The 24,050-nt window shown below is 50.0% G+C and overlaps 2 protein-coding genes across 2 annotated transcripts in view; both read left to right on the top strand.

The window, feature by feature from the left end:
• Positions 1-12,697, top strand: part of LOC121348048 (probable bifunctional methylenetetrahydrofolate dehydrogenase/cyclohydrolase 2) — a 50,828-nt gene extending 38,131 nt beyond the window's left edge. Inside the window, exons 9-10 of the transcript XR_005954319.1 lie at positions 10,521-10,615; positions 12,397-12,697. The gene's annotated coding sequence lies outside the window, so the exon portion shown is untranslated. The remainder of the gene's footprint in view (positions 1-10,520; positions 10,616-12,396) is intronic.
• Positions 12,698-15,281: 2,584 nt separating this feature from the next.
• Positions 15,282-23,179, top strand: EREG (epiregulin). The gene is made up of 5 exons (XM_041427253.1): positions 15,282-15,491; positions 20,896-20,979; positions 21,126-21,249; positions 21,798-21,944; positions 22,771-23,179. The coding sequence occupies exons 1-5, from the start codon at positions 15,446-15,448 to the stop codon at positions 22,829-22,831; spliced, it is 462 nt and encodes a 153-aa protein (XP_041283187.1). The 5' UTR covers positions 15,282-15,445; the 3' UTR covers positions 22,832-23,179.
• Positions 23,180-24,050: the final 871 nt, after the last annotated feature.

The raw sequence follows: 24,050 nt of genomic DNA, 5'->3' as shown, positions 1-24,050 counted from the left end.
AATTGATTTCATAATTGAGTTCAGAATAACTCCTGAAGGTTGCAGTTCTTAATGGATTGCCTTTAGACCATCCCTAGGAAGCAAGGCTTTAAGGATGATGTGGAGAACTAAAATAAAGCAAGGAGGGATTAAACCCACGTGATGGAGAGATGTCAGACTTCAAACCTTTTTAAAATGTAGATCATTCTTCTGTGGCTTCTTTTAAGAAATGGTGCTCGGGTAGATCAATGACACAGTAAGTGTTGAGAGAGAGGAAAGACTGGTCAGATTTGGTAAGATGCGAGTCTGATGGCAAACAGCAAGAGTTTCTTTTTGAATATTCACTTCAGCTCTCTCTTGTGTGATACGAGTGTGGATTTACTGTTTGTGTTTTAACTTCTAGAGCATGTATCATGGCCAAGTGTAAGTGTTTGAAAGCAGACATTTGGCACGACGCAGATCAATAATCTGAAGGCTGGATTCAGTCAGCTCCAGCCTTGTCATGTAAGTGTTTGAAAGCAGACATTTGGCACGACGCAGATCAGTAATCTAAGGCTGGATGCAGTCAGCTCCAGCCTGGTCGTAGGCAAGGTCTTCATAGCCCTGCTGGTTTCAGTGAATGCTGGCATGGAACCCAGTGCTGGCTGCTGTGCAGTCTGTGTCCCAGATCTCTGGTGTGGCTGCTGTGCAGTCTGTGTGTCCCAGAGCTCTGGTGTGGCTGCTGTGCAGTCTGTGTGTCCCAGAGCTCTGGGGTGGCTGCTGTGCAGTCTGTGTGTCCCAGAGCTCTGGTGTGGCTGCTCTTACCTGTCCTGAGCCTTGCTCGGAACGGGGAAACGCCTGTAGAGGTCCCTGTTGTACTGCAAATCCTGGAAACCGCTTGGGACTCCTCCTTTACGACCCGGTTAAGGAACAAACCAGAAAAAGTGCAGCCACTCATTGAAATCTCAGTGTAAGTAGTCATTAATTATCACGACAGCAATAAATTCTTGTACTGTGACTAGACCTGGGGCTGCTCCTACTCTCGCTGAACTGAGTGGAAGCAAGAGCAGGCTCTGCGAGCAGCAGACCTTGGTGAGCTGGAGGAGATGTGCACGAGAGGGAACTGTTCACTGGGCTGCTCTGGGAGCTCTGCTACTCGGGGCCCTTCTGGCTCTTGGCTGTGCAGGTGGGAAGAGCTCCCTCTGTGTGGCTGCCGGGGCTGGGAGCTGGGGCACAGGCTGGTTTTGGTTGAGAGCAGGGTTTGACTTGGTATGAAGCCCATGGCCTGTGGGCAAGCAAACCTCTAAATGAGAGGTTGCTCGAGTCAAATTAAAATTGTAATTCCATTTTTCATGAGTATAAACATAAAAATAGCCTGTGAGACACGGTTTCACAGACAAATTAGGGTTAAAACTGCTTTAAGTTCTTATTCTCTGGAGCAGTTTGGGATGAGCTGAACTTGGTAGTTGAGGCATGTCTTGTATAGCCATTCAGGGGGAATTTTCAATTTGATGGTTTTGGATGGAATTAGGGCCATCTGTGAATGCTCGTCTGCCTTAGCTCCAAGCTCAGTTTTCTAATTCATAGAAATGTTAAAGGTAGCCAAAGGTGAGATTTTGATCCCATGTCTAAGGCCGAGTCACTTAAATGCTGATTTTTGATCAAAAGTTCTTGTTGAATTTATTTGGTGAATACTGGCAAGGAAGTTGCCTTGCACAGATTCCCTAGAGCCATTTCCTTATGAAAGTATTTTGTCCTTTAATAAGCAGAAATACAGTTCACTGCATTTTGAATGCCTGATGTTCAAATGCCAGGTCTGTTTTGTGGCCAGGACTGAACAAAATGCGGCATGGCAGCACTGCCCCTGGCTGATGGGAGCCAGCCTGAGGTGGGACAGCTTCCCAGGCAGGGTATGTCTGTGAGCCCAGAGCCAAGGTTTTGGAGCACTGCTGCTGTGTGCCAGTTCATCTGCCATCACCTGCAGCTTCCCAAGCCAAGGGGAACAGCATGATCCACTTACAGGAGTGTGAGAGCATGGGCCCTGGCACTCCAAATCTGTTGTGCTCTTTGCCTTTTTTTTTTTTTTTAGTTATTCAGTTTTGGGGTTTTTTTTTGTTTGGGGTGGCACAGGGAATGCAAGAATCCTTCCTTTCTCCTCCTTCTCCAAGGTTTTTTGTTTGGGGTGGCACAGGGAATGCAAGAATCCTTCCTTTCTCCTCCTTCTCTCTCTGTTGTGCAGAGGCCTCTCCACAGCTCCCTCTGGCAAACACCACAGCCAGGCTCGAGCCACGAGAGGACAGGGCCGAGCTTTGCAAGAATGTCTGAGTAACTCGGGCAAAGCTAATTTGTTTGCCACCGTGTCAGTACGTAAGGCTGAGTCTGTTCGTGTCCCGTTGTTACGGCAGATCCCACGAGGGGTGGAATTATGGAATTTTATTGGCTTGTGCCGGCCGTCCGGCAGAGCGCGGCAGCGGGTTTGGCCGTGAGCGCTCTTTTCCAGGAGCCGCCTTCATGGATGGCAGCGCGGAATTCCAAGGCTGTGCGGCGGCAGCTGAGCCTCGCAGGGAGCTGTGGCAGCCTCACCACAGGGGGGACCCGAGCGCTTCCCCTGAGTGCATCCCTGCTCTGCCACCCCTGGGCCGGGAAAGCAGGGCGGGATGAGTCAGTGGCACGGGGTGGGAGGGGGACCTTCAGTTACAGGCTGTGCCAGAACATGCAAGATCTGGCTGAGAATTTCGTGTTGTCCCTCTTCTTTTTAAGTGGCTATGGCATTGCATGTTCCTGGGTGTCTCCTGGAGGATTGCTCTTCGGGCAGGCAAACCCAAAGAGGGCCTCCAAGTGGATTTGTCTGTGTTTGTGATTTTTGGAAACAGCATCTCAGGTGCCGAGTTTATGGGTATAAGTCTGTAGCTCTGACACGGTACTTGGGTAGCTTAATCTGCCCTGTGTCTCAGGATGGATGACTGCTGCAGTGCCCTTTCAGGCTGTCTGGGTTTGCTGGAGCAAACCAATGCCCTGAAACACAGGCAGGGCTCCCAGGGAGGTGAGAGAGAGGAAATTCTCTTGCCCTTTCCCCTTGCCTTGTTAATGTTTCTCTTGACTTCTTTGGTGGCATGTTCACGACATCTCTTGTGCAAATAGATATGAAAGTTCTCCCTCAGGCACTTCTCAGCCGTCTCTGGAATTCCTTTCTCCATCACTAACGACGTTTTCCATCAAGATTACAGCAGGAAAAAAATGTTCTCTATGGGCTAGGTGCTCCCTGTGCGTGAAAAGTGTGTGCAGGAGCCAAGAAACACTAGGAGTTTCTTCCTGATTGTTCCCAGGAAGAATGGAGAGTGACGCAGGGGAAGGGCACGACCTTACACCAACACACTCACACTCCAAGACCAGCACAGGAGTGTCCATGGCCTCAGCATGACAGTGAGGAATTTGGGGGTGGTCTGACCCAGCTGGGTGTCCCCTTGCATTCCTCCCTCACCTTTTCCTTCTGGCCCAGCAGAGTTCCTTTCAGGGCCATCCTTCCTGGCCTACCCAAAAGAGGTGCCTCCCAGCCAGGAGCAGGTGCCCTCGTCTAATTCAGGTGCCACATTCAAACTGCAGCCTGAAAGGACTTCAGAAGGGTTTTTAAGATGATTCCAAGTAAGGGTTAGTTTGATTCCTTTTTAAACCATTAAGGGTTTGTGAAATGCACTGGTGGAATGGCTCCGCTGAAGCCTTTTCAAGACAATTAATCAAAGTAGGGCTCTGTGATTTTCCCAATCAGCTCTGGCCTAACTCCAAGCTCTGCTGCAGGCTGCAATAAAGCATTTCTTGTCTGCAGTGGGGGCTTACTTGCACTGCCTTCAGTCCATGGGTATTTAGGTGTTTAGGGCTTTTGAGTGCTGTAGAATTGTTAAAAATTCCTGTTTGCTTGTGGTGGTTTCTTGAGTGAGAAGCACAGGTGATACAACAGAAGACCAAGGGGAAAGATACAAGCCAACTTGACAACAGTAACAGCTACTGAATGCTACTTGAAGGTTAGAAACCCTGGGTGGAGGAGGAAACTCAGGGGCACTTGGCCCCAGTGTGTGTGTGTGTGTGTAAAGGCACATTTTGGGTAAAGCCTATTGAAGTCCTGGGCTGCCACAGGGTTTCTGGGGATGGTGCATTGTCCATAAATGCAGTGAATTGAAGGGAGGCTGCTCCTCTCCCTCAGTACAAATAGTTCTGTGTATGTGCATTGAAAGAAAACATGACACAGATGGGAGACAAATTCCCCTTGTCTTCCAAACATTGGAATACAGTTGTTTAAGGCTGTGCATTGCTTCATTATTTGCACGTCCTTCCTTCAGCACTTAAGCTGTGTGCTGAATTCCTGTTATGCCAAAGGATATTTTCTGTGATCAGTGTCCAGGTGACATGGAAAAACATGGTCAAATATTGGCAGAGGTGCCCTGTATGTGTCTGATAAAAAAATCTCATACTTTAATGTGCATACCATACCTTGTGCTGATGAAGAGCTGAAGCTCTGCCCTAGATATCAGGTGGTTTTGTAATGCTGAACAGCAAGTTTGTCTTTATTTCTCATAAAAAAAATCTTTGTTGACCCAGAGCTTGGCTTCATGCAGATCAGTATGTGTGCAGAGAGTCCTGCAGAAAAAATTCCATTTTCCTTCAAAGAACTCAGAGAAACCCAAACCCCACCAATGTGGGGGAGAGTTGGACCCCCTGAGCCCCCTGCTGTGGCCTGTGGGGGGCTGGCACAGGCAGGTCTGAATGCAAAAGGTGCACATCAGGGCCTGCTCAGTCCTCTTATTCTGCACCAGAGCTTTAGTCCAGTCCTTTCCACACAGAAATTGCCCCAGGCTCTATGGTGCTGTGCAGAATGCCAAAATGATAATTGATAGAAATTACAAATAAGACAAAAATGCAGTTCCATATGATTTAATGCAAGCCACTGCCAAAGAAGTCCAAGCAGAGGTTTCCACTTATCACCAAGAGTGAGATGGTGCAAAAGCAGCTTGATCTGCTTCAGGTGGCCTGGTAGGTCAGAGGTTTGAGCTTGAATGTGGCTCCTTGAAAAGCAACAAGCTAGCTGGGTGCCAGGCAAGAGCAAATGTTGGTTTAGCTTGTGCTGAGGATGAGCCAAGGGAATAGCACAGATTGCTGGGCTGAGCCTGCCGTGCACAGGGCCTGACATGTCCCAGGGGATGGAGGCCCAAGGGACAGTGCTCATGGCATGGGAATATAACGACCTGATGGTTTTCCACACTTAAATCTCTCTCCGTGGCCACATTTAAATTTCCCTTCTCCTGCAGTACGGATCAGGACTGCAGCATCAGGAAAATATCAGAAATATCCTAATTGTTACCGGGATGCCACAGGGATGAAAGTGTTACAGCCTTTGAAGGTAGTTCAGAGATGCTGGGGTATGGTAAACCAGCACTTAGTCCATGTGTAAGACTTTGCATCTGTAGATGGAAAGCCAGTCTTGCTCCCAGCGTGACCTCTGGGGGAAGTGGACAACGTTTCAGCAGCCAGCTGAAATTACCCAGCTGAAATTATCCAGACTCCCTTGGCCTGTCACGCTGCAGAGAAAGCAGAGCCTTCTCTGCCTCTGCTTTTGCTCCTTGCCTCCTTCAGCCCTGCCATCCATAAAAACAACTGGGGGGAGTTTCGGGTGTTACTAATTTTAATAAAGTGGTTTTAGGAATGTTTTGCCTCTCCAGAGCTTTCATAACATACAGTAATAGAGGCTTTTGGCAGGAGCAGTAAAGCAAATTGCTCCCACCCTCTCTTAGCATGCGGTAAGCTGTGTGTGTCCCAGCAGCCACGTGACAGAAAGTCGGAGCGCGGCGCAGCACCTGGGAGCTGGGAATGCCCGTGTGAAACACGCAGGCTCCGGGTCCTGCACGCAGAGAGCAGCAGCCTCTGCTCTCCCACGCTCGCTGCCCCATGATCGCTGCGGAACTGCTTGTTTTGGAGGTGATGGGGAATGCTCTGTCACTGGGGGTGCACATCCTTGCACCATGCTTTACTCTAAGCCTTAATTTTCTTTGCTTTTGAGGGCTTGCATCAGACTGTCAGGCACTATTGAGCAGAGACATTTGTGTTTATCTGCCTACCTGGTAAGGGAAAGGTAAGCAATTTTTATGCTTCAAATGCCTCTCATATCTCCCCAAGGGCATTTAGTTATCTCGTTCCTTGGCTGTAGGTACAGTTGTAGTGGGTGTAAGTTACAGCTTCCTCCTGCTCTATCTGCAAAGCAATCTGGATCCCAGCTGAGTTTATAGTGCAGTATGCAGTGATCTGCCTTAGAACAAGTGGGGTCAGGACTTGACATTGCTTCCTTTGCCCCTTGTTTTAGATAAAACAAGTTCCTGATGATTTCCTTTACAAAGAACATCTTTCAGGTGCCGCTGTCGCTGTTCTGGTGCTGCTAATGATGGGTTAGAGGGGTGTACCACAGGCCTGACATTTCCAGGTGACACTAGGGATGACACCAGAGCAGTCTGTGCTGCTCACAGGAGAAGAAAGCAGTGCCCTGTCTGGGAAGGTTTTGGGAACTCCACTGGGGTTACGCTGGGAATCAGACTGAAATGAGACTGGTTCTAGTTTTGTCTTGCTTTGACACAATATAAGAGACTTGTCCTTTTAGCCAAGTCTGGGGGAAGTAGCTGAATGCTGGCATCTGACCTGATGCTACCATGATTGTAGCCTGGAGTTACGGTCCTTCAAGGCACTGGGTTTTGGAGCTAGGGATGCCCTGTCACACTACTTGGCATCAGCTGTCCTTTTAGCCAAGTCTGGGGGAAGTAGCTGAATGCTGGCATCTGACCTGATGCTACCATGATTATAGCCTGGAGTTACGGTCCTTCAAGGCACTTGTTTTTGGAGCTAGGGATGCTCCCAGCAGTGGTTGTTCACATGTGAATGAGCAGTGACTCAACTCGGTGCTTCTACACCAAGAGTTCTCAGTGTTGCTCTTCTGTTTTCTTCCAAGCTGGAGCTTCCCTCTGCATGAGAGCAATTCCTCCATCCCTCAGATCTGCCTACCCAGTTAGTCAAATATGAGCCAGCCAGGGTAGGTGTGCCTTGCTTTTAATAAAGTATTTAGCTGACAGGGAACTTGGAGCTTCTCTCTAGTTCTGCTAGGAGGTTCTGTCCTGAGATGCACTGCCAAAACATAAAGGGTTTGCTGTTATATCTTCTTTTTGAAAGCTATTTTTGGATTTACTGCAGAAAATATGCAGATTACAGACAGGTATCTAATCATTGACCATCAAAAAACCCAAATTGGCAACACTGAAGAAACTCACAAGAAAATGTGTATTTTTCTCCGTGTGTCACTGTCTTCATTTAGCTGAAATGGATTGTTTACATGAAAGAGAAAAAAGCCCTACCTCTGGGTAAGATGCAGCAACAAGCACTCTATCAGTGCAACTCCCTTCTCTACCTGAGAACCACACAGCATAATCCTGTGGGAAATAATGCCAACCGTAACCTATCCTTCCTTTGACTTAAAATTCCCCAGCAAACGCTCTCCAAGTGCACCAACTCCACAAAAAATTTGTAGAAGCCACGAGGCAGAAGTCTGGGTGTGCACCCCGAGAGGCGACGCGTGGTCAGCGGGGCTTGTGCAACATCACCGGGAGAGAGAGGCAGACCCGCTGCAGACGGGCATGTATCAAAGCGGTCAAGCGCAGCTTGAGGGGCTTCTGACAGGATATTTACAAATGGGCGATATCCTGTTTATGGGAGCCACGTAAACAATCGAAGGCCGTTGCCCAGAGGCTCCTCTGTTACTCAGATGTGCGTAAAAGACAGTTCTGCCACGAGCAACGCAGTCGGCACTCGGGTGCTGTGACACGGCAGTCGAAGCCGCTGCGCTGTAATTAAATGCGCGTTGCATAAGGTGCAGCGTGAGACGCTGGGAAAGGGCTTGCAGAGAGACCTCTGGTTTAGTTTAGTTAACCTGGGCGCCCTTTAAAGTGGCTGGTTGGGAAAGATGGGTAATGAGCTTTGTGTACTGTAGCTCTTCCTGGAAATCTCTCTCCTGCTTCACAAAGGGGAATGTTACCGGGGGGAAGGGTTGAGGAGGCAGGATGGAGACAGAAGAGCAGAGCTGTGTTCTGCACAGGCTCTCGGGTCTGGCGTGTTTCACCTGAGACAGATCTTCTCCTGTGCTGGCTTAATGGGCTCCAGGCTGATGTCAGGCTGCTTGTGTGCTGGGTTTGGAGGTTTGGACAGGGGAGCTTAATCCGGGTGTGGAGCTGGAAAGTGAGTGTGTGATGCTTGAGGGGGTGACCTCGGCTGTAGGCACGCTGCAAGTCAGGGGCCAAAAGTGTCTCATCCTGAGCATCTGATGTGCAGCTTCACGAAAACAGGGCTCTCAGTGACATCTGTTGAAAATCCTGCCAAGAAACTAGTGTTGTTCAGAAGTTTAATGAGGTTCAGAGACCAAATTTGTGGTGGGCAGCCTTGGCCAATTCCTCCTTGTTCCCTAGCCCTTAATTTTCTCTATGAAGGACAAAGATGCTCGCTGCAGGAGGATCGATCAAGAACTGCCAGCCATAGCTCAGTGTTGTTAATTTAATAGCATCACTGATCTAATTGAACCCAGCCCTGGCCTTTGTCCTGCCCCACTTGATTTACACGCATGCGCTCCCGGTGTCATAAAGGAAATCTCCTGCCTCTCTTAAATAACACTAAGCTGCAGGAACGAGGACGAGGGGGTGGATGTGTAGATACCACACGGAGGAGTTATGCGGGAAGTGGCACAGTCAGCCAGCTGGCCGCTGCCACCTCCCCCCCAGGACATCCAGTTGCAGTTTCCTGCCTTGTCCCATCTCCTACTTGCACCTCAAATGACCAGCACCCCACCCTTTATACCCCTGGATGGAGAGATGGACAACTTCCCTGGGGCTTGGGCCTTCGCCTCCTCTTGGCCCTTGGGCAAACCAGAGCTCTTTGCTGAGAGAGCCGAGAAACATGCAGGCACTGAACACCTTTTATTTTGCTTTTTAGTGTGGGAGGAATCCAGGCTGCCCTCTTGAGATAGGCTGGGGAACAGCCAGCTCTGACCAGAGAAATGGGGTCTGTCTCCTTTCCTGGTAGCTAACGGCAGCCTGACCTGCATAAATGGGAGGAAAAATCAGCATTGTAGGCAGATGGTTTCCAGTTTTACAGGAGCTCTCCCTGCCTTCTCAGCCCCACAGAGGCCTACAGTCCTTCCCCGTGGCTTCCAGTCAGTACCCAGTTGGCTAATCCATTTCTTCCATGTGTAACCTAGGAACAGTATCCAGGGAGACTTGGATACCTGAGATGATGTTCAGATCATTGATGGGAGGAGAGGGTGACTAGAAGATGATTTCACATAGTCTTGGTCATTCCCAAACCAAACCCCAGAGGTTTCCACATACCATGTGACTCATGGGCTCTCAAGAGTTGGTGTTACTGAATTCACTGGAGATCAAAGAATATGGAGTTTTATAGCAGGTTGTGCCCAGGCAGGGAAAACACCGAATGGAAATGTGTTGTCGGGTGTTGCAACGACAGAATATTCCTGATCAGCTTCTTTCCCTTCTGCCTGCAGGCAGAGAGCATGGTATCCAGCCTGGCTCCCAGCTGTTGTGAGCTGCAGGGAGGGCCATGGATTATTTTGGCTGGAGTTGTAGGAGAGCTTCATTGGGGGCCACAGTGTCCTAGTTTGAAATATGACTGCAGCAATGAATTGGGCACCTGTGTTTATAGGCTCCCTGGGGCAGACTGTCTCATCACCTCTGCATGACAACAGCCAGCACAATAAAGGTCTGATCCTCACGGGCTTTTTTTTTTCTTTTCTTTTTTTTTTTTTTTTTTTGGTCACTTCAGTAATAGTAATGATTAACAGTAATTATCAGAACAGTAGTGGGAGTGTCCCATAATGCTACTGGATGGGGGAATTCCACTAAGTGCATCTGCTACAGTGCTTACTGCTGGTTACCAGGCCAAACAAATACAGCAGAGACCTGTGGCTCTTTCCTAGATTTGGTTTCTGGAACATGTGCTGGCTGAGCTGGTTTCAGGTGGATTGCTGTTTACTCCATCATCCCTAATGACACATTCCTCCTGTCCAGGGTGCCCCAGCTCCCGTGTGCATGGCTGGCGTGCAGGTGACAGGCCCTGCTGTGCTACAGCCAAAACGTGGAGTCTGCGGACAGCTGAAATCCCAGCGGTGGAGCAGGGCCTGGGCTGAGTCACAGCTCAGTGCTGCTTTGGATTCAGCAGGCCCAGCGCAGGCAGGGAAACAGCCCGCTAGTCAGCCCTTCCCCTGCTCACATATGCTTGAGATACAAGAGCAAAATATTTATCAAGGGCCAAAATAAACTTGCCAAAGGGATTGAAGCCAATGCAGCTGAGGCCTGTGATGGCCAGGATTCCCAGATGGAGCAGCAAAGTCAGGGGCTCTGCTGATGGTGTGTGTGCAGCACATATTGCTCAGGCTTTAGTGCAGGCCTTAGAGGCTGGTGCCATGGCTCAGCAGGTCTGTGCTTCTCACTGACAGTGTTTTCCTCTTGTCTTCCCCATGCTGGCACCAGCTGTCCTGATGGGAGGTGCAGGAGAGGCATGGAAGGTTGAGATGGAGAGCCCACAGCCAGGAGAGACTGCTGTGCAGGACACTTGAGAGCAGCTGGTGAGTCACGCCGGTCCCCGTCGCTGTGGGTTTGCCACCATTTCACTTTGCCACCATTTCACTGTCCTGAGTGATTGTCCCTCTCTGGACAGAGCCATCGAGGGGCTGGGCCATACAGTCATCCACCAGGGCCATGCTGCCATGCAGGAATTTCAGTTCTACTGGCCACTGATCAGGGGCATGAATGATGCACCCATGTGTGCACATGGTAACTTGTCAGAGAAGGCAAATGTCCTGTCTCTCAGTGGTTAATCCTTGTGCCTGGAGAACGAGAAATTCTGTGGAAGAGTTGACTTTATAAACTCAAAAGAGGTGCTGATGGACAGAACAGCACACAGCACTGATGGGTAAGGGGCTGGTGTTCTCCCAGCTTGCTTGCAACCTACTGCATGTTGTGGGGAAATCTCCTTTGTTTCAGGCTTTGTTCTTCTATTATTCCGTTCTATGTAATTGTTCTAAACAGTTCACCCAAAACAAGGAGAAACAATTAATAGATATAGGGACAGTGATATGGGTGGGGACTTGGCTTGATACCACTCTCAGCAAGGGCATGGGTTTGCTTGGCACCAAGTAAAGGCAGAAACCATGGAAAAACTCCACAAATGAGAAAGGTTTCAACCCCTTGGAGGCTAAGAAATCACTCGGCATGGAGCACTGGGCTGTAATTAGGAAAGGGAAATCACCAGCTGAGCATTAAGAAGTTCTTGCTGCCCATGAGATGTGTTGAGCCATTCAGGATTTGCCCAGGGGAGAGTAATGGCAAAGTCATACAAGCCAGGAGAATGAAGTTTTCAAAACTGCCCTTTAGGGAGGAATGCAGCATGAACTGGGAGACCTGTCTCCCTTTTCAGTGCCACCTTCTGAGATGGATGACAATTAGCTCCTTGGGGTTTTTTTTCCCTTTCTTTTTTAAATTGCTGGTTAATGCTGACCCAAGAAGTTGGCAAAGAAGTCAGTGAATTTGGGGAATTGTTCTTTACTTTTAATAGCACAACATCCATGTTGTCCAGTAACTTTGACCTCATGCTGTGTTTACAGGAAGAGGCATCGGCCACTTTCAGCCCTGGGTGCAGAATTTGAACTCTTGTAGTTTATAGGAGAGAGTGGTTGTTTAATTCATCCCTCGCATTCACGGCAAATTTGAAACTGACCTTTAAACGGAGTCATTTGGCTCAAGGTTTTTCTTTACTCCATTTCCTCCAGCCGGCTGCATCTACGTATTCCAGTTAAAAATACTTTCCCTTCTTAGGGCATTTGTCCTAAGGGCATGTTCCCATGAGTCTCAAGATTTTTACCATTTATGATTGTCACAAAATCATGGAATCATTTAGGTGAGAAAGGCCCTCTAAGATCACTGAGTCCAACCATTCCCCCCAGCACTGCAAAGCCCACGGCTGAGCTGTGACTCCAATGGCACATCCCTTTGGGAACTTATTATTAATCTCGTGTACGTCAAATGAAAGTGCTGTCACGAGTGAGGTGCATTCCAATTGGTGTCCAACCTTCTGGGAGTATTTCTTGAGCATCTCTCATTTTGTGCAATGAAAGCTCGCTGTATGTAAGTCTGCTTACAGACGTACTGGCATGTGCACTCCTGCTGTTTGAAAAATTCTGGATGATTTTCCCAAGAATTTATGAAATAGCTGCTCTTTGTTACTTTGCGTGTGTGCTTAACAGTGGTGAGTGCATCAATGCGAGGCTAGGAATTATTTTTTTTTCCATTCCAAAAATACTTTCTAGCAAGCAAAGATGTTGATTTTGCAAATTTGTCTTGTTTTCAGGAGACGAAACCAAGGCAGATCCATACCCACAGCAGCAATGCATAAAACTGGGTGCAAGCCCTACAGAAGGCAGCTAAAGTAAGTGGTACAGGCACTCGCCATGTATGTTTTTAGGCATGTAAAAGCACACAGATAAAGTGGCTGTGTTCACTGCTGTGAAAACATGTATTCTTCTACAGCGAGTCCCCATGAGGCAAACAGACACCACAGAAAAATATACATTTAAGATGTGCTTTTTTCCTCTTCAAATGAAAAGGGGCATGTTGTTCATAGAAAGTGCTGTGCCCCGTCACTGATGGATACGCTGAGAGACAAGGCTCAGTCTGTACCCGGGCAATAATCACTGCTGTGAATCTGCTGCTCTGCCCCAGAGGGGGAGGTGAATGCCTGAGACTCTGCAAGGACTGAAGCAAGGACTTCAGCTGAGCCTCTGTACTTTGTAAAGAGAGATTTTCTTTAAAGGTGGTCATTAAGGCCGTGCAAGGCAATAAAAGCAAGCAACTCTTTCGCGCAACTTTTTCAGGTAATTCCTCATATTCTTGTTACCCTTCGTAAAGGAAAAAAAAAATCCTGAGGTGTCAGAGCATTTGGGAGGCTTCTCCCTGGTGGTGTGCCAAGGGGCACAAATCCCCGGGCGCCTTGCCCTGGGCGTGCCGGTTCACCCCGGCTGAAATCGAGGCCAGCAGCGGAGATGCACCCGTGATGCTCTGTTGCCCAACCAGCGCTGCCTCTCAGCATTTGCACGGACTTGTCGCTCCTACCGGCACCTGTGGGATGCAATGAGCCTGCCTTACAATGACCCCATTGATGCTGCAAGGCCTCTTGGAAAACTGGCTCTGAAGGTGTGTGCCAGCCTTAGCCCCAGAGGAATCCTCCACGTGGAGGAGGGGATGGTGAAAGCCGCACGCGGGGACGCCGGATGCGAAATCAGGTACTGTGAAACAAAGCACGTTACAAAGATGTGTCCGTGATACTTGTTTTCCATATATTCAGATCTGAAAGAGGAAATTCCAATGAATTGCTCCAATTGTGTCAGCGTTACTTGGTATCTGGGTACCGGTACAAGACTATAATTAAATGTTGCCCTTCAGAGGATAAATCACGCAGGAATTTAAGGGTAAAATTAATTATAAAGTGGAAGTTCTTCGGTGATGCTGCTTTTTAAGGCATCTGTGAGCCCACACACAGAAACACGTTGCTAATAATTGCGATTCCTTCCTTTACTCATTATGATCCCTGAAAGAGCAGACAATAAAATCCTTAATAAGGGGGATCAGCACAAATTAAAGAAGCAACAAAAACAGTCATGCGGCATCAAAAAAGACACCATCTGCATGGCATGACTAATTAGAGGGGGGAAAAAAGGGGACTTAGAAAAAGATTCCAGCTGTATCATGTCCCACTTGCTGTGGAGGGCATCTTTCTAAATGCTACTTTCACACAGAGCTTTATTACATTTATCTTGCCAACTCTCATACCACTTAAGTAATTAATAAGTGGTGCTGACACACAATTCTGTAGCAACATGCTGCCTTTTTTCACTTCAGCATCTCCACGCCACTGTAGACCTAAGAAAATCCTCTGAAAATAAGGAGTATGATTTCTAAGTACCAGATCTATTGCAGCCCCCCATGAATGAATGTCTTTACTCCTTAGAACTGCATTCTGAACACGGAGTTGTGGTATTTGGAATTGTGCAGTATCTGCAGTGTATCTTCTACAGTTACCTCTCTTCAATCAGTATCAATAACTGCTTATAAAACAGAGAAATTAGGGACACTTAGTCATCAGCTGGTGCAATGCAGCTCAGTGCCAGTTCTCGGGTTCTTTTCACTGGGAGATATGCTTATCAGTGCCACAATAAACTGGGTATCGATGTGCCTTTATGGAGAGCGGTAAGGCAGGGGAAAATGATTTTTCCTTTAAAGGGAAAAGGAGTAAACCATCGTTCCTCTGAGCAGCTTGTTGAGATAAAACAAGCTTCATATTTTAGGCAAATTGTGCAGTAGGGATTTGGTGGGTGGGATCCCTCACTCATCCCATGGTGGGACGTAACTGCTGAAAGAGGTGTTGCCTAATATAGCAACAGAGTGCGTGGGCTTCAACAGGATGCTTGAAAGGAATTTTTAAAAAGTAGCTGTTGGCTGCCCTTTCAAGGATCTTATAACTGATAGAGGTGTTGCTTCCAGGAACTGCCCGTGCTGCTGGGCTGTGATGGGGCCAGGGGCTGGAGGGGGAGCATGGCATACACACCCCCTGAGCTCAAGACCATTGTGGCCAGCCCAGGGGCCAGGTGAGATGCTGGCATTCCTGGTGCCTGTGCTGTAACTTAGTAAGCCATTTCTGCCCCTAGCTCCAGGGCTCTCTGTGCTGAGGGTCACTTCAGAGATGCCAGGAGATGGGAGATTAGGCCAGCAAGTTCCCAGCTGCCCACCCTGGGGTGTTTCCCAAACCTTGGTTTAGGCACAGGCGGTGTTCATGGCAATGCAATGGCCCAATGGTCCCTTGTGTGCCGGCAGGGCATACCTGGGCAGCCGGCTCCGGGTCCGCAGGGCCTTCGCATGGATGGATGCTTTGAGGGCAAGCAGGGACAGCATCCCGGGGCTGTGCCGTAGGCATCCACAGCCCAGACAAGTCCCGGGCATCAGTGCATGGGCTAGACTGCTCAGAGGGCTCGGGTGATTTTACGGCCCCAGGTACTATTTGCAGTGCTACCCGCTGGAACCAGGGACACCCAATGTACCCGAGCACCAGCCGACGGCCGGAGGGGGCTTGGCCGGGACAGCCGGTGCGGGGTGCCGTCCGTGCCCGCCGCCGTCGGGGCATCGCCCGCGGGCAGAGCAGGCCGGGGGCGGCGGGCAGGAAGCGCGGAGGCCGAGCGGAGCCGCTGCCCCCGGCCGGGCGGGCCGAGTGTCACCGCGCGGGCCCCGCCTCTCCGCGGGCACATAAAAGTGCGGCCGGCCGGCCGGCCGATTGCACACCGCCGCGCCGCTCTGCCGCCTCCTCCTCCCTTCCTGCAGCCTCCTCTGCTCCCCGGGGACCGAGGGCCATGGACGCCGGCTGCCTGTGGGCCCGCAGCCTGCTGCTCTTCCTCGGTAAGCGGCGAGGTCCTCGTTCCCGCGGGCAAGGGCTGGGAGGGCATCGGGTGCTGCGTCCTGGGGCAGGGGCATTCTTTGGCTGCTGGGGAATCTGCGTCAGGGCATGACGTTCAGGCTGCCTTCGGGTGAAGCTGATGGGTTTCTCTCCGAGATGAAGTCCCGGGCGCTGACAGGTGTACCCCGGTGGATTGTATGAGCTGAGGAGTGCAGCACACAGCACGCTCCGTGGTGTGTTGTTACTGGATGTTTTGTTGCTTGTGCGATGCCCAGGTGTGTCCTGTGACTGAGTGAAGGTGGACATTGTTTCCCTTCTCCCCAGCTCTGCTCCCAGTGCGGTCTGTCTCTTTCACCTTGACCTGCCCTGTTTGTAGCCCGGTCCTGCTGCCTTCGCCCAGGCTGTGCTCTGGGCGAGCTCAGTGGGTGAATCCTCACAGCAGCAGAGACTTCCTGATCGTAACAAAACAGGTTGTGGCCTCCTTCTGCTTGACACTTCTCCACCTCCTCGCTGGGAGTGTGTCACTCCATTGTATGACATAAGCTACCTGAAAGTCTCAAGTGAACACGTGTATCCTTAGAGCCTCAAGAGTCCTGGGGCCTGGGTGTGCTGTGGTGCAAGAGCTGATCCTTGTCACACACCTCCACGGGGCGCTGGCAGTGACAGGTGGCGACTGCTGAGAGCTGACCCTGTTGGGCAACTTGGGCTCTGTGGGCAGCCAAGTCCTGAGACCTGGCACACTCACGCCTTGCTTTAATGACAAAGCATGTTCTCACACGCACGATGTTGGGCTCGAGGTCGTAGCTGATGGACAAACTCAGTTCCCGAGACTTCTCTTTTGGGACAGATGTTTTCCTCACCTTCTGAGCCCACTGCAGTATGAGTTTGTGTCTTTCATCTTAGCTGGGTCTTTCCATAGCAGTTGATGGAGCAGCTGCAGCCCAGCATCTCACTTGCCAGGACAGCAGGCTAAACATCTTGTAGTCTGTGAGTCAGCCGTGCTTTGCACAAAAATGACACAGGTATGGAACAGGAACTGGAATGTCTTCATGGATCTGTGTATGAATTTCTTTGTTTCCGGGGCAGGCACAGCATCTAATAGGGATGGCTTAGTCATAGCTAGGTGGCATCATAACAAGTGCTGTGAGCACTTTACTGCCTTCCCCTCCCAGGGCAGGAGTGTAAGCAGAACTTGGTGCTTCTGGGAAGACTGGCACTGGTGTTATGCCAGATTGGAGGAGCTTCCCTGCTGAATGGCTGAAGCCTTACTGAAGTGACAGTCTCCTTGGCAGGTTCATATCCTGGCTGTTGTGGGTTTGGAGACTGGGCAGCAGCAAGGCAGTGGTGAGATAGAGATGTCACTCTCTCCTGAGGGGGCACAGTGCTGTGCCAGCCACATGTGGATGTGGTGGTGATGGGGACGAGCCGGGGCCCTGCCTTTTCTGGGAGCTGCTGCAGGAGCCTTGGCACTGATCTCCTTGTGCTCACTGTAATGCCCACTCAGGGGGGAAGGCAGGCGTTGGACCTCCGGACTCACGGGACAGTTCCAGGACCTGCTGTCCTTATGGTTTCCTGTGTCACATTCTCCTGGCTCTCAGCAAATTGGCTCAGCATAAAGACTGCTGCATCTGACGATGGGCCAAGTGTTAGTGGCCGATGTGTCTGGCTGGAAGTAGTAAGGGATTTCTGCTTTTGTGGCATAGGGACCTCAGCCCCCCTGTGGGATGCAGCGTGGCCCAGGCACAGGGGCAGCACGTGAGTAAGATCAGTGGTGTGTAGGTCTCCACAGGGGTGGAAGCAGCACCAGGATGACAGGGTGCACATAACTGCATTCTCTCTGCCTAAGGGTAAGTCCTGGCACAGTGATGAAGGTGATCCCGTGGATCTGTAGCAGTTTTGGAGCACCAGTCTTCCCACCACAAACTGGTGTTTCCAGGGCTGCCTTAGAGCTGCTGTGACCTCATCCTGGACATCCACAGCTGCGAGTCTGCGGTTCTGGAATTAAACAGTGGTCGTAGGGATGCTCACAAAGCCAGTGGGACAGACTGGATAACTTCCATATTCCCTACTGGTTTGCCCAAAGAAGACAGAAGACAGTTAAGACATTCCCTGAATGTCCAAAATCAGGTGATAGGGCTGCACCTTGCAGTTAAAACGGGCTGAGATCCTTCAGGTGTGCGTCACCTGGGCACCTCTTCTTTGGAAGTGCAACCCTCGGGGAGGGTGTAGGTGCTGCTGCTGTGGCAGAGAAACCACAGAGATGCCAAATGGGAGGCAGCACCATTCAGGTGAATTAGTACAGGGCTGGCAGTCTGGGTGACAGACAAAGCCAACTCAGGTAATGACTGAGCTCTCAGAAACTTGGCGGTTCCCCTGGTGCAAATCCTTCACAGAGCAGCCCTCAGCTGAGTGTGTCTTGCATGTGCATCCTTCATCCTTAGCAGTCATCCTGCCACTGGAAACTACAGCTGGCTCACAGTGGGAAAACTGATCATTAACCCTGGCGGGTCATCTCTGATGGAGGTTGCAGGAAGCGAAGGCAGTTGGTCACTGGCCCTCATTTTCCTTTCTTCCCTCACGGAAGTACAAGCAAGCAGCAGCATTATTCCTGTTCCAGTAAGTGCTGTGAGTGTGAACCTTGCAGGAATACCTGTGAAGCCAGATGTGTAACACATTCCTGCAAGACACAGATGAAAATCCACCAGCTCATTACTCTTATCTTGTACCCTGTGTTTGCTTAATGAACAGTGAAGGAATAAAAATATAACCTCTCCCAGGTGCTGTGTTTAGTATGCATCATCTGATAAATGTCCTGGGAAAGGCTCTCCTTTGCCAGTGCTGTGTGCGGATCCCTTATCCTCCCAGTGATGTCAGAGGGGAAATATGTGCATGGGGGAAAGGGCAAAACAGAGCAGTACAGGAAGAACTTTGCCCAAAAGCAGCAAATACTGCTGGGTGTCAGCAAATATCCACGCCTGCAGTCCAGCCTTTCCGGCCCTGAGAGCATGCAGTCAGGTGGAGGAGGCACCTGCACATGTTGGGACTGGGAAAGCCCTTGGGCAGTACTGGAGGAGGAGGTTATTTTTAATTTGTCCCCCACAGATGTCTGGGTTGTGGTCTTTAGCTGGAAAGCCATGTTTCCTTCTGGAGCCAGGAGGAGAGCTGACCTGTCTCTTCCATGGACCTTTTGGTTGGTATTTTCTCACATGCGAAAGCCGGGTTCTGCTAGACCTTTTGGTTGGTATTTTCTCACATGCTTAGCACTGCTAAGTCTCCAACTGGGAACTCCAGCTTAAAAAGCAGCTGCTCGGGTTATGCCCAGGTCAAGGAAGCGTGCAAACTGTGACAGAAATGTGTAGGCTGCATGAGATCCTCAGCTGGCTTAATCCATCTGCTTAACAAGTGGGTATCTGGGATACCTCTGCCAGGTTTAGCCTTGACTTTTGTTACTTTCTGTCCTTAATTCTTTCTGTGACGTGATATATCCCTAGTGGGACGCTGCTGTCCTGTGCCACAGCTCCTCCCTGCCAAGGGAGCAGCTCAGTCCATGGAGCACTCCTGAAATGTCCCCCTCGTTCCTGGGAGGAAGAACTGGCTGACCAAATCTTTTTCCAGCATCTTTCGCAACCCCAGGTTCCTGAGCTGCCACTGTCTGACAGCTGGTGGCCTCTCCTTTCACACAGTTGAACTTATGTTTTAGCAGCTCAGACTGGCCTCACAGAAGTGTTAAACTGCTGCTGCTGAGGCAATCTACGGTGAGCACACTGCTGCTTAAGAAAAAAATCCCACCCTGAAAGTAAACTTTCATGTCCTGCCCCATTGGAGGGAAAGGCAGGTCCTGCTGAGTCATGCCAGTAGGCACGGGAGCCTCCAGCTGGTACAGCTGCTGGCATCATGGATCTCTTACTGTTGCTCTGGCTCTGGGGGACCTGGGCTTTGTTCTTTCTTCTAGAGCTTGGTGGAAATCTGGTTTATTAGCTTTGCAGGGGGAGGTGAGAAGGAGGAATGATGTTTTTAAAAATGCAAACACAGGAAGAAGCCCTGTCCCTCTTAGGTATTCCTGCTGGTTTTGTGTCTAGCTGGAATGAAGGATAAAGGAAGGCTACTGATCACCCAGAAGCAGATGAACTGCCGGAAATCCCTAAATTACCACGACTAGATTTAACCCTGAGATGTAATGACACTTTCTAATAACTGGAGTTGAATTAGAACGATCGGGAAATTATGGAGGCACACTCCCTCCATTAGACATGCATGACCTGACAAGTTAATAGAGGCAAACAGCCCAAAGACACAAATTACAGACTTCCGTGGAATGGGGCTGATGACTAAGCAGTTCATGAGCAGGTTAATTTGTGACCACAGCAGGAGTTTTAGCCAGCTGGATTTCATGGCCAGCCGGGGCAGACATTCACTATTCCTCACGGACTAGCCATGAAACTACAGGCAACCGTGCTTGCTTTCCAATCCTGTTTGCAAGACTAGTGGAACACCTGAAAGCTGTGCCTGTTTCTCCTGGTGTTCTGCTGAGTAACAGTGGCCCAGGGTCCATAAAGTGGTCAGTAACCTCTCCAAGGCCGTGGGCAGATGAGGCGTGTTTGGTATCCCGTGTTAGCGGCTTTGCAAGCGGGCTTTTAACCAAGGAGCTGCCAAAGGAGTGGGTGTCAGTGCAGGAACTGTCCAGCCCTTCAGCTCTCTTCAGCAGGGAGAGGGCTGAGGAAGGTCTTTGCTGGTAAAGAGCAGCTTTTGTGTTAAGCCTGCCTGGAGCAGTCTGTGCTCTCTCTCTCAGTACCCCAGTGGTGGGGTACTGAGCCTGGCTCAGCACTGACCTGGTGTGCTGAGTCACCAGCTGCACTGACTTGCAGATTCCTAGGAAATTCTCTTCCTGTGGGCTGTTGTGAGTCAAGGATATCTTGATTTTGATCAGCAAAAGGACTCCTCCTGTGATGAATGCGGGACTGTCATGCCTAATTGTGGAAGCCTGGCTATTTCCCTTGCACAGGTGTCGTGCCAGACCAGTCAGAAACCTAACATAATCATCAAATGGCCTAATTCCTGCCTCTCCCCATAATCTCTCCAAGCCTGTTCCTGCCCAGTTTCACTCAGAGTCTGGGCAAGGGGTGGTCACAGACACCAGGTTTCTGTTGAATCTTTGTTCTGCATTATAAGTTTGTATTTCAGAGATGTTTCTTTGGGCTGCCATTTATAGTGTAGGCAGCACATCACTCAGACGATGTTTCTTTGGGCTGCCATTTATAGTTGTAAGCTGTATTTTTCAGCTTTCAACTTCGGGTCCTTCCTACCATGATGAGAAGCTTCTGTTCTTCTTGAATGAATGACTACAGCAGCTTAAATACTTAACTGAAAATGCATCTGGTTTTGACTGTTGTTTCTATTCTCTTACAGGTTACCTATTGCAAGCAGTGCTGGGCACAACAGTGATCCCGTTATGTGGGCCTGGTGAAATGGAGAACTGCACAACAGCGCTCAGTAAGTACTGCTCAGCTCTTTGGAAATACCAGGTCTTTCATTCCCATCTTCCTTGGGCTGGCAGCCTCACTGAGGTGCCCTTGGGAATCATTTTTCTCTGAGCAGCATTTCCCACATCCTAAGGTGCTAATGAAATATCTTTGCAGTCCAGACAGAGAACAGCCCACGTGTGGCCCAAGTTGGGATAACGAGATGCAAGCCTGAAATGAAGGACTACTGCTTCCATGGGCAGTGTGTGTACATCGTGGACTTGGATGAGCACTATTGCAGGTATGGGCAGGCCCCACTCATCCTGCAGATCTCCCTGAGGTGGGCTTTGGGCTGAGCTTTGCTCTGGCTGCCGTTGACACTTAGCTGAAGCACCAATCCAGCCAAGTATTAAATGCTCCTAAGAAAGTGAAGAGGAGCACCATGTCTGTAATGCTCAGCTGCATTCAAGGAAGTGTTAAGCACATGTGCTGCCTCCAGTGATCTCTGTGAGAGTCTCAGACAGAGTGAAATTAGTGACCAACCCAGCTTAGACCTGGGACATTCTTTCGGATGTGTGTACATCTGTATTTGTACTAGTATGAGATCCAGAGCTCAGGCACAGCACCAAGGTCCCTCCTTTGATCCAACCTATAAAATAAAGACCATTTAGGCATTTTTAAGGGTACTGCTCATTTACCTGAACAATTCGCAGCCATCTCTAGGACCACATGGGCTTGGCCATCACTTCAAGTGTCTCATGCCTGAGGAAGCAGCAGGCCAGCAGCACTGTGAGCTGCTGAGGTGTAACCCCGCTGCCACGTGTGTGACTGTGCCCCTCTCCCCCTCAGGTGTGACGTGGGCTTCTCGGGAGTGCGGTGCGTGCACTCGGAGCTCGTGCGGCAGCCCCTCAGCAAGGAGTACGTGGCGCTGACCGTCATCGTGGTCCTGCTCTTCCTCGCCGCCCTCTCCCTCGCCGGCTACTACATCTGCAGGAGGTGAGACTCGTGCTCCTGGTGGCCCGGGAGGCCGAGCCAGCTGGAGGTGGCAGGCATCCTCTGAGCACCGCCGCTAGCCTGGAACAGCTCGCTCACCGGGCAGTGCCGTACGCGGAGCCGCTCAGCCGCGCCTGAAGCGCTCAGGACAGGCAGCAGCACTCCCTGTGCCTGTTCACCCTCACTCTGGGGCTCTGTAGGCTGGCTCCTGTCTGGCTTGGAGGGTGTGCTGAGCTCAAGGAGAGAGCAGGCAGGGAATAGGGAAATTCTGGTTCTTTCATTGGTAATGCCGTTCCCTCAGGCATCGGGGAGCAGCTGGATTTCTACCAGCTGATTTGCTGGTCTAGTATGTTATTGTGAGTGTGATACCATGAGCACTGCCTTATCAGCTTTACCATGGGGGACAGTACTCTTCTCCATGAACAGATCCAAAGCAGCAGGAATCATTCTCCAGTCTAAATACTAACGGTAAGCATTTGTCAGAGAGCTGAGGAGGTGGAACAACTCCAGAGGAAGAGCTCAGCTTCCCAGGTCTGGTAGGCAGCTAGATGGTAACCAGCAGGATTTCTCAAAGACAAGCCTAGTACCAGCAGGAAGACTTTAATGCAGATGTGGAATTGTCAGTGAAGAGTCGAGAAAGGAGACTGCATTCAAGTGATGTCAGACCTGGAAATGAGCACAGACAGAGAGAGCCCAGCTGCTAGAGATTTAAAACCAATGTGAGGAGCTCGTACAGCTTTTTTCTCCTTCCTTCCTTTGCCCCCCACTCCCCATCACTCCCCAAAAGCACTTGGCTTTCCAGAACTCACATTTCTCTCTTCTGTTCCAGGTACCGCAACAAGAGGAGACAAACAAACGCCAGTGAATACAAGGAAGTTGGTGCCCTATAGGAGAAGCTGTGGCTTCCTGCAGTGTTCAGTTCATCTGGATGGACTCAACGGCTACACATCTATTTAAATGTTATTTTTGTTAATAATATTTGCAATATTTATAACATTTTAAAAATTTCAATTGTCTGGTGATTCAATAAGCATAGGTCAAGCATTTTATTTTCAGTGTTTTATTTTTTTATTAAATAATATTTCCCAAAGGGAATCCCACCTAGGTGGTTCTTTGGGATAGAGATATATTTTTATAAAAACTCGTCTTCTTGCTCTGGAGAGAAGAATTTTATATTTATTCTTGTGAATATACTCAAAGCAATTGTATTCCTTGAAATAAAAGTTCTAGACAAAGTCAAAATGTCTGCTGATTCCAGCAAGTGGTGGTGGATGGAGTTACCTCCAGCTGGCTGCCTGTCACTGGGGATGTTCCCCAGGGCTCAGTCCTGGGAGCAGTCCTGTTTCGTATCTTCATCAGCAAATCCTCATGAAAGGGAAGACATTGAGAGCCTGGAGCATATCCAGAGAAGGGAGGTGGGGAAGGGTCTGGAGCACACATCTGGTGAAAGCAGCTGAGGGAGCTGGGGGAGATCAGCCTGGAGAAAAGGAGGCTCCGGAGGGAACCTTCTGTCTCTCCACAATTCCCTGACTCCTGGCAGCTGGGGTGGGTTGGGGGATCTGCTTCCAGGGAACAGGGACGGGACAAGAGCAAACTGCCTCAAGCTGTGCGTGAGGAGGTTTAGGTTGGATACTGGGGAAAATTCCTTCACTCTAAGAGCTGTCCAGCCCTGGCAGAGGCTGCACAGGACAGTGGGGGAGTCCCCATCCCTGGAGAGGTTTAACAGACACGTTGATGTGGCACTTGGGGAGATGGGATATTGGTGGGTTTGGCAGTGCTGGATTGATGCTTGCACCCTGTGATCTCAGAGTGAAACCCAGCGTGGCTTGACTGAGCAGTGTCTTTCAAGCCTCAGCAGTTATTCTTGGAGAGAGAAACCACAGTACTGTTAATAAAGTGTATCCATGCACCTTAGTTCCAATGGATAGTTTTAACTGGCACAGCTGTAGGAATTCTCAGAGGACAGCTCCTAGTGCAGCTTATCCAGCACGGACTGCATGACAGCAGCACGGATCTGGTCTCATCCCTACCCTCAGGAAGGTTGTGCTGGCTGTGTTTTGGATTTCAGCAGGGAGGCAGCAGCACAAGCTGATGAGCCTCTGCAGCTGA

This window comes from Onychostruthus taczanowskii, unplaced genomic scaffold, assembly GCF_017590055.1.
Source record: "Onychostruthus taczanowskii isolate IOZ18803 unplaced genomic scaffold, ASM1759005v1 scaffold114, whole genome shotgun sequence".
Taxonomy (NCBI): domain Eukaryota; kingdom Metazoa; phylum Chordata; class Aves; order Passeriformes; family Passeridae; genus Onychostruthus; species Onychostruthus taczanowskii.
Note: the sequence above shows the minus strand (reverse complement) of the source record. Positions and strands in the feature narration are given on the sequence as shown.

Excerpts from the sequence above, each read along its gene's own strand:
- EREG (XM_041427253.1), top strand. The coding sequence starts at position 15,446 with ATGGACGCCGGCTGCCTGTGGGCCCGCAGCCTGCTGCTCTTCCTCG. Across the intron at positions 15,492-20,895 it reads CAGCCTGCTGCTCTTCCTCG|GTTACCTATTGCAAGCAGTG; the intron begins GTAAGCGGCGAG and ends ATTCTCTTACAG. Across the intron at positions 21,250-21,797 it reads TTGGATGAGCACTATTGCAG|GTGTGACGTGGGCTTCTCGG; the intron begins GTATGGGCAGGC and ends TCTCCCCCTCAG.